At 37.7% G+C, this 10773-nt stretch overlaps 1 protein-coding gene across 1 annotated transcript in view; it reads right to left on the bottom strand.

The window, feature by feature from the left end:
• The window catches only part of LOC109075519 (integrin beta-1-like), a 19363-nt gene extending 8590 nt beyond the window's left edge, over positions 1-10773 (bottom strand). The window contains exons 1-3 of the mRNA XM_042718817.1: positions 10429-10773; positions 2919-2976; positions 1015-1100 (exon numbers count right to left, since the gene is read on the bottom strand). Coding sequence (XP_042574751.1) covers positions 1015-1100; positions 2919-2976 — 144 coding nt within the window. The 5' untranslated portion in view covers positions 10429-10773. The remainder of the gene's footprint in view (positions 1-1014; positions 1101-2918; positions 2977-10428) is intronic.

Genomic DNA, 10773 nt, shown 5'->3' with positions numbered 1-10773 from the left:
TAGTACACTTCCCGCTTTCTTTAATGTGGTCCATGATTGGCGCTTCCTGTCCTGCCATAATCTGCTCCACATGGCAGGAACAGACATGATCCCACAGGATGCTGACTCATGAACACTGAGGGGTATGATGTGCTCAAGTTCCACTAAAATGACTCAAGAAACTGTCGGTAATAATAAACTACAGGCGAACAAATGTGGGACAGAAGGTGATGTCACTTCAAATCAAAAGTTTGGATACGCTCACCCAAAAACATGTTTTAGCAGACAGAATTGTTAGTAGATTCACAGGATGTCCTCTACAGACTTGGATAAACAAATAATCTAACTACAGGAAATGGTTTTCCCCATTACATTTTTCACTAAATGCACATCATTGCAAAAGCAGCCATTTCCGTTTTTAAAGTGCCCCTAAATATCTTTCACACAGCTCTAAGTGAATGAAAACATCCTGCAAAGTTTTTAATCTGAAAGTGCATTGTGTATAAAGTTATTGTCTCTCAAAAGAAAGAGTCGACTCTGAATCATTGAAATTAGTCATTTTTAAAACGAATCCCAAGCCATTTCATGTTGACTCAAACATGAAATATTAGCATACTGCCCGCCCACTTGTTGGTTTTTTAGCGTTAGTCTAAATGAAAATGCAAATTTATTCTTTGCCACTAGGGCTTTTGGAGCATAAAAATAGTGGTTTCCCCAGTAACGCTGTACACAAAGCAACACTAAACGCTGCTATATCAGTCCTTACAGGCATGATAAAATGAAAATGAGACCAATCACTGCATCACTGGCATCACTGGCATCACGAAAAGGAGGGGTTTGGAAAAATGAATCGTTGAGCGAATCGTTTGGGAGTCATTGAGCAAGTAAGTTAAAAATAAATGCATATTATAAGACAGTGAAAGTGTTTTTTGATCTTGCATGCATGTCAACCTGTTGTTGGGGACTCCCAAAACCAAAATATGAACCTTTTATTACCCATAATAGGGGCACTTTAATGGTTTCATCTGAACTCACCTCGTCTGTACACCATCCACACTTTTCTCCAGCCTGAATGCATTCTCCACAGGACTGGGCCGAGGCTTTGGTGCATTCGTTACCATCTGTACACACACACACACACACACACACACACACACACACAACAAAAACATCCATCATTCTCAATTCCCTCCCACCACTTACACAGGAAATCCAAATCAAAGAGCATTTAATAACTAACACTCTGTCCAGCCATAAGCAATATGCTTCTCTCTCACGAGACTGTCATTCTAAAATAGACGCAGAGTGGCCATATGCTGTAGCGAGGTCATGTGAACTGTATTAATGATGGCATCCTTACTGCTTTCTTTAAAGACTTAATGGAAAGCATGAGGCAAGAAAATCCAGAACAAACCGCATAGGACTGTGTGACAGCGCTTAGAAGATGAAGATGTATCGCATTCCTATTATTCTGCATTAATGCTGTGAGATTTTTCTTAAGATTCCACACTGCTGCCATATCTGAGATATTCCTGGAATGAAAATCCTGCAAATGTCTAACATGACCTGGACAGTATTAAGAGTATTTTATCAGCCTCTGGTCTGGTGTGTTCTGAGTGGAGCTTCAAAAAAAAATATATATATATCACTCAAAAGTGAGGCTGCTCCTACACATACAGAGAAGTCTGAAAATGTTATTTGTTTTACCTGCAAATAGGAATTTTTGGAGAAAAAAAAAAAAGACAAGTCCTTAATTAACATGAGATGAGGACAACATCGAAGACTGCATTAATTGCAAGCTAGGTGATTTGGTTTAAAAACATTTTCGGTTATGCTGGTTGTAAGTCTCTTCACATCCTGACAGCAATCACTAAGTTAAGTGGTCTAAATGTATTTATATCGTCAGTGGAAGACGTAGGACCATAAAATGTTTGTCCAATCATATCCCTCGGTCCGAGAGCTATGATAGGCTGCCCTGCCTGCCTGTCAGAGTATGTATTTGTATGTATCACCCCACTCACAAAGACATGATGCGTCATCAGCACGTTAAATTATGCTATCACAGACCGAGTGAGAATGGAAGGTGTTATTATTGTAATATCATGTGCTTTGTACTGTAATGTTTTCTCACCGGTGAATGAGACAGCATCTGACAGCACTGCATTTAACACAGTCTCTCATCATGTTGCTGGTTAGACTCTGGTCTGGCTGTGTGTGGTCATGTGTTTTGTAGGAGGCGTGGCTTTGGAGAGTGATTTGCAGGGAGGGTGGGATCTTATGCTTTCAATGCTAGCTTGTTATTGCTACCCTCTCAGAAATCGCCTACCCTACTTTTAATAGACCTGCAGGGTTCCCACACCCACTTTTTAGTCAGCAAATTGCCATGACAGTTTTGTAATAGTTTTTAAAAGGCTGAAAGGTTGAAAAGGCGTGGACACAGTTATTTGTGCGCCTGACCTCATTGAATATGCAGGATTGTAGGAGTTCCCTTTTTAGACGCAAAATGTATGGGTGGAGAGTATTTACTAGCAACGTGATCTACTAACCTTTGCACTTGTCAAATTACTGGTATTTGTGCCATTTTTTAATGCCCAGAAAAGTCTTAAAGCAGGTTGTAATTTGTGCTGCTCTTGGTAGATTTCACTGGTTGTTATGGAAATTATCTGGCTGCAACTGTGTTCATTAATGTACGCATTGTCAGTAAATCACATGCACAATTTTACTCTCCCATCAGCACTTTTATGGAATTGCGCTCTAATGCTAATTTGCCCTGTTTAGTAAATCTACTAGAAATGTTTAAACTGTGGAATATACAATATATTTACTACAGAAAATGAACGGATGGATAATAAAACACACAATAGAAGCATTTTCACTAGTTGCCTCAGACTATTGAACCGCACTGTATATCTGATGTGTTTAAAATCTGAAGTTTTTACCTAGTTGTGCCCTGCTGAGTCCCAGAAGAACTGAAATCAGGAGCAGCCTCACGTCCATCTGAAAACAACACAAGAACAGGGGTCAACTCAAAATTATTATTTTATTAATCTATATAAAACAATTAAATATTTATAACAATAATCAAATTTTCTGCAAAGAACAATTTAATTAAATATGGAGCATTTTGACAAAACCAATAGCAGTAAAAACACTTAACACTTAGAGGAAAGGGCGTGCACATGTGACTTCTCAATGTGTTACATGGTCACTTCCTGTTTCTCCTAGCACAAATACACGGTAACAGTAAAACATTCCAACAGTTTGCAGAGAACTGCAGACAGTGATTCTTCATATATCAGTCAGCTTCTTATCTAAAGTGACTGTACTACAGTGACAGACCCACTGCAGGGTTAACGTTTTACAACCACATACTGTGAAGTCAAATATTACAGAGAAAGTTAAGGCCTATTTATTATTACTAAAATCAGCAAAGAGACACACACAGAACGTTTTACTTTGCGCAAGTCAGAGAAGTCACACAGACATCCAGAAAAAGAGAGAGACTCTACTCCCATATTTGGTAAGACGATGGATCTGCTCTTCCCATGAAACACCTCTCTCAAAAGGAGGAGGTTCTTTTGCCTCAGTCTGTCTAGTGTACAGACACCAGTGCCAAACGCTGCTGATTTGGCCTTTTTAGGAAAGACAGTGAATACAAACACACAATGCCATTGTTACTTAGCATCCAAAACAACACTTCAGTGACAGATGAGCTACTTTTCACAATCCAGCATGAGAAATACACACACAGCAGGGGCAATCCAGCAAAACTCCAGCTATTCTGAAGCAGATGACACACGTGACATGAATTATATCAACACAAACTCATATTTCTTTATTCAAAACACAGGCATGTGTGCTGTTGAGACTGGACGGGTGGGTGAACTGCAGTAGACTCAACCGTTACTCTATCTACACAAACACACATACACACACATGAGAGCTGTGAACCCTTGAAGATAAGCAAACAGTGCTTCTTTCAGAGCACTGGTGCCGTTCACTAATTTCACAGATGTGTGAGCTGTGAGAGAGACAACACAATGGACAGTGAGTGATTTGTCTTGGCATATGTACTCAATTTTTTCTATATTTATTCTTTAGACACCTCTGTAATTTATAACTTCACTCCAACTAAAGTCTGTGAAAAATGACCAATTTTACATACAAATGAACTTTTCATATTGATTTAGGAATTGCATGTGTTTGTTTTGGAATGTCATACTGCATTGTGTTTTAGGGTGAAAGGAAATGCCCATATACTTAACGGATAATGTCTTGGCAGAAAATTACAAGCATTTTTTTCCCTTATTTCTTTCATTGTATGTTATTTATTCCTTATTGCTAAATGTATAGTTTTTATTAATTTTATATTTTTACCTATGTTTTACCTTATTACCTGTTTTGCACTTCCTTGGTAATAAAGTTTTTGTTGTGCTTATAAAGCCATTCAGTCATGACATCAATTTGCAGGTCAGGCCAAAGATTTTAAAGTAGATAAGGTAAGTTTCAAAACAGGTTGCAAGCAAGCTGCTAAAAAAAAAGGACAACAAAAGTTTTCAGGGTCATAAAAAAAAGAATGAAACAGATGTTAGTTTGCATAGTCACAGTCCTTTTTGGCAACTTGTTTTAATAAAAAATGTAGTGTGTGGTATTACTGTGCATCACTCAGCACTCAAAAATGCTAATTCTCTTTCAGGAATACAAAAACAAAACTTCTATAAAGCACACAATATTGGCATTGAAACTAAAACACGACAAGACAGACACAGGACAAAACACATCCTAATACATTTATTTTCTTTCTAAACACACATATAAATGTGAATCATATAATTATCTCAAAACCAACTGCGCCATTTCAGATCAGAACATACAACTGACTATCACTTTAAATGTCCAAGGACATGCAGAGTGACAAATTTCAGTCTAGGCTGCTGACTCATGGTAAGTTCCTATCTGAATGCATCATTGGTGGGTCAGAGCATGTTTTCCAGGTTATTCCTTCTAAAGAATCATATGAGCTTTGATGTGATTCAAACCATCCACACAGAATTCAAATTCACCAACCAATTCCAAATCCAGCTCACATTTACACTACTGTCCGAGAGATTTTTCTTTGGTGGCAAACCAGAAGTTTAACATGATCTTTGAGAAACCAGATTTGGTGCCAAATAAAAAAACATTTCTTATTATCATCATCACCATCACACAGTTGTGCGGTTTAATATTTTTATGGAAACAATGATTTTTGATGAGCAAGAAGCAGCTTTGATAAGCCATAAGTTCAATGAACAGCATTTAAAATGTCTTTATGGTCACTTGTTTTAATGCATCCTTGCTGAATAAAAGTATTAGATTCCTTTAAAAAAACCTTACTGAGTCCGAATCTTTGAATTGTACTGTTTACATTAACCAATCAGGTTTCAGTCAATCCACTAACACAGTTGCTGATGAACTGAAGTATTTAAAGAAAAATGTCTTTGAAAGATGTCATCATAGTAACAGTAATATGCAGAAAATCTCTGACTCCATGTATCTCAAACCAGTGACATCATAGTAGTCTAAGTTTCAAATATAAGCTCCTCAAAGTGACCTCACTGGTCATTTATTCGACAGCTCCACATTTACAAGTCTTCATCTGTCTGGCTGACACAGAGGCAGATTAAGCTGCGAGACAGCTGGTTCTTCAGCCTGCCATTTCATTCTCAGTCGCACTGAGTAACACTATCTTCAGAGAGAGTTTGTGTGTGGGAGAGACAGAGAGCTTCTCAATTTCGCCTTGTCTGCTTTGCCCAAGGCTGTGTTGTGTGTCAAGGCTTTGAAAATGCAGCCCTGAGGTCTGGGTGTGTATCTATGTAAATCTAGTGTGTGTGTGTGTGTGAGAGAGAGAGAGAGAGAGAGAGAGAGAGAGAAAGAGAAAGAGTGTGAGTGAGAGTGAAAGAGATGTTATCTGATCTTATCTGATGTTTCCAGCACATGTAGATTATATTATGCCATATTACTGTATTATATTATTTAGATGTATATAGGGCTGGGCGATATATCTAACGATATAATCATGTGCATCTAGTCAGTAAATCTGGTTCCCTGATTAGCGCTAAATCGCCATCACCTGCTTTCAAATGGAGCGGCATTTAATAGACAGAGCCGTAGATCACTGACAAGCTACGCAATATCGGGTTAATTATCGCAGATGTATCGCCTTCGATAATGAACGCGTTATTGCGTACCTTGTCAGTGATCTACGGCTCTGTCTATTAAATGCCGCTCCATTTGAAAGCAGGTGATGGCGATTTAGCGCTAATCAGGGAACCAGATTTACTGACTAGAAGCGCATGATCATATCGTTAGATATATCGCCCAGCCCTAGATGTATATTTTGCCTCTGTAAATCTAATACTTTATTTATTTATTTATTTATATTTTTTTCTAACGTATACACTTAAATACACTATTTCATTTTACACTACATGCTTAATACTTTTTATATATTTTTATTATTACTATTACTATAATCTTTTTCTTTCTGTTAATACATATGTGCACTATTTGTAAGCAGCCCAGCTGCAACTGCTTTGACAATATAAATGTACAGTTTTTGTACATGCCAATAAAGCTCACCTAAATTGAAAAATGAAGAGGGGGAGAGAGAGAGAGAGAGAGAGAGAGAGAGAGAGAGAGAGAGAGAGACTCCTTCTGCTTGGACCTTTTTAGATTCTTAAAAGTGTGCATAAACTGTCATTCGATTAAACCTTTCTGAGTTCTGTGAAAAACAAAAGTGAGGTATATGCATCATTCATTCAATAGCACAAACACTGTGGGAAGAGAGAAATCTCATACAGGCCTATATTTCAGTGAGAGTCATTTTCAGTCATGTCCATTTTGAAACAAAGCAACTCATTCAGTATCCACCAAATGTAATTTCAGATCATATCAGTAACTCAGTTCATTAAAAGAACCAGCTTAAAAGAGTCACTCATTCAGAAATAAGACTACATAGGCTACTGGTCGCATGTTTCTGATTCATTAAGAAGAACAAGTTCATAAGAGTCTTTAAATTGCATCTCTTTCAATACAGAATGCAAGCACCACTAATACAAACACATAATTCTTAAATGGCTGTTCTCAGTTATCCACTACTTGCTGATTTAAGTAACTGTCAAGACAAACACGCAGAGAGTGGCCATTAACCCCTTCCACAGCAGGACGGCCATTTCCTTAATTAAACTGCCTCACCCTGCTAACCCCCCTCTGTCACACACATTGCTAAGTGATGGGTGACTATTTACCACAGACTGTGACCGACAGACACATTCTAGAGGAAACTCCACCTCTGCAAAGAGACTCCACCTCACAGTGCAGTGAAGATACCTTCCCAATACATTAAACGTACAGCATCACTTTTAAAATGTTAAAATACTATAAGCAAGGCTTTGATTTCCCCCTAAAGCAAAACACTGCTGAAATGATAAATTTGAGCAGCCAGACATATCATCTTCTAGATCAGTGGTGTGAGTTTGGGGCGGGACCTTTTCTTTCTGAACAATGGCAGACAGGGGAGTGTTTGGGAAATGATTTTATTGTAAATCCAGACCCTCTATTGATCTTTACCATGTTACTCATTGGGCATAATTTGTGCTATGAACATAATGAAAAATTAAATAGATATGATAGCATATAATACAAATCAAATAAAACAACACAAATCAAAGCAAACCAAACAAAAAACAAAAAAAAGTTTTTGAAAGGCAATAACCACTTACATCTTTATTAGAATATTATATATATATATATATATATATATATATATATATATATATATATATATATATATATATATATATATATATATATATATATATATATATATTATATTTTTGTATCTATCAACATACAGGTTTTGAAACCAATTTAAACACAAAAAAAACCTTCAAACTTGAGGTTAAGGTTTTCAAGATACTTCAAACTTTCTTATCAGGCTCAAAATCTATCTTGACAAACTTTATAGTTATTTTTTAAACCTCTGCTCAGTGCTACAGAAAAAACTCCTCACAGTAAACTGTGACTATTACAGCAAACACAAAGTCTCTTTGGTCTCTTTCAGCACTTTTAGAAAAGTCTTAAAAACTCTGGAGCCTTTAGATTATAATGACCAATTTGTTTTCAAATCCCTACCCCCATCGCATCTCATTGTTAATGTGTCATAACAGAGGGGCGACAGGAAGTGAGTCATAGGGCCAGTCTGGAACACAGCATTCATAATGGAATCAAACAATCGACACATTCTGACTTCATCTCTCACTCATCTTTACGACCCACAATAGCAGGTTACATGGCACCCTACTTAAATAGATGCTTACTTAGCATAATAGCTGACCCTGAACACCTACAATAAAGTAGGTGTGAAATGATGAATTGCAAGTAGCAACTGATATTTTCTTCTGTACATCCGAGTGTAACAGTAAAATGTACAGAGGGGACTATTAGAGAAGTTGTATATGTGTCACCAAAGAGAAGTGTGTCATTTTAACTGGAAGACCTGGAGGTAAACAAACAACAACAACTATATATGGAATATTTCACGATAAGATGTTATGAATACAGTTAGAAAATAGACTTAACAACTTTAACATTCAGCACTTGAATGTTAAAGGATCTGTATTATTGATCATAATTATGGAATGTGTCATTTTCAACATAATTTTTGTGTGAATGTCACTTATCATAATTAATGATTAAAATCTTTTCAATAACTCCACTTCAGTCTGCATCACAGAGTCATTAAAGTTGCATGATTTGAACATCATACATGTTCAGATCCTAACTCTTTCTTATCTTATGTGGTAAGAGACTATGCTGTTAATAACAGAGAATTACATGGACACAAGCGTGCGCACACATGCACACACAAACACAGGAGGAGCAACAGCCTGTCATTTCTGTTTCTTTTTATATGACAGCAAACAGCTTTGTTTCAATCAGGGACAGGAGCTTCAGAAAAAAGCCACACCCCTCTGCATTTAAAATTCACTCTTTGCAAAAAGAGAGAGAGAGATTTCTGAGAACAGAATTGCAAAACATATTTTTTAAACAAAACTGTTTTTTTATAGTGGCTGACACCAAGTTCCTATTTTTATTGTAGTATAACAACAGCTGTAGTAACAATGTTAGAGACTATGGTTACCATGGTATTTCTATAAGGGAAACCAAAAACTTTGGTTATACAAATGGTTATCAAACACACACACACACACACACACACACACACACACACACACACACACACACAAAAAAAAAACACAACAACATGGTGCCTACACTTTTACTATAACAAAACCCTGGTTAATTTTGTAGGTTAAAATAGTCTGAACTTTAGTAATCACCTACATGTTTTCTTTTTTGGATATTGCAGGAATGTGCTATTTGCTATTTTCAGTCAGCCAAGATTAATTAAAGAGCAAAAGAGTTCAACCAAAGATAATATTCAGCTGGTCACGTGATGTTGCCCAGATGAGGCGACCCGCTCAGTATAATAAAGCAGCTTTTATCAGGCTACTGATATGAATGGAACCTTTATGTTATGTTTGTGTACCTTTAAAATAAATTTCAAAATCACTGTTCTTTTATTTTATATCGGAAACCTTTTAATGAGGACACCTTTAAGACATCCAGCAAAAAAAATACAACATTCTTCCCCACGATCACGTGACCTGAATATATAGGATGTGAGAGTTTTAATGCAGATCCGCTGCGGGATCTTTCCTTGTAAAACTGAGCCTAAAGCATCTCACAGCGCTGTCCGTCTCTAAAGCCATGATTCAGTTTCTCCTAACATAGCACGGTCCCTTTAATCACATTAAATGCAGTCATATTTAACCCTGGCGCTGTAACAATGCCAAACTTCTCCCAGTCGATGCGCTTTGAGGCACAGTATGACTCGGTGCGCTCATATCAGTTAAATCATTGGAGGTCTAATGTGTTCAGCATGTCCCAAACAGGACCATGACTCACGCAAAAAAAAAAAAAAAAAAAAAAAAAACCGGCTACATCATTTCGACTTCCAGGGAGGCACATTTACACAAGCGACTACCAAATAAAGCATTGTTCAAGCCCCACAGCCCCCCTCGGACCCGCCGGGACTCTCTCATTCCTGGAGTGGATGACTTACAACAGATGTTGTGGACACATAAGACGCGACAAACAGATACAAGATAACAGACGTCTGGGAAAGACATGGCCTGAAGGGACACTGTTCGTATATGATCTGTGAATCACATTTTGGGGCAGATCCACGTCTGTCCTTTGAAGTGTAATGGATGGGACATCCCCACCCAAAGTTCTTAAAACAAGGTCACTCTCCAGATCAATCCCTAAAGCTCAAAATCCCTTAGAAATAATACATTAAAAAAAAAAAAGTTTCATAAAAAGTGATATTTTGGTGTTCCTTACCTTAACACGTGTCCCCGGCGGTTTATCAAGCTATAGGGTGCTCTCTTTAAACCACATTTGCTATGGAAATAAACCTCTGGTAGCGTTTGGTCCCACAGTCCAGTTGCTCGCCCGTGTCTGTGGAGTCTTTGTTCGCTACTTTGAATCAACAGCTGGTTATAAAGTAACTAAAGCACGCGCTTGCCTACAACTAACAAAGGGCCAGATAAATGACTAAATGTGGGCAGAGAGTCCAACTCGCCCTTCCACGGCGCGTCCTCGGTCCGGGTGGTGGTTAATGTGTGTGGGTCTGTGGTCTCACTGTAAGATGGGTTTGCAGAGGCAAGCCTCTCCCTTCCTCCGCCC

Source organism: Cyprinus carpio, chromosome B2, assembly GCF_018340385.1.
Source record: "Cyprinus carpio isolate SPL01 chromosome B2, ASM1834038v1, whole genome shotgun sequence".
NCBI classification, from domain to species: Eukaryota; Metazoa; Chordata; class Actinopteri; order Cypriniformes; family Cyprinidae; genus Cyprinus; species Cyprinus carpio.
Note: the sequence above shows the minus strand (reverse complement) of the source record. Positions and strands in the feature narration are given on the sequence as shown.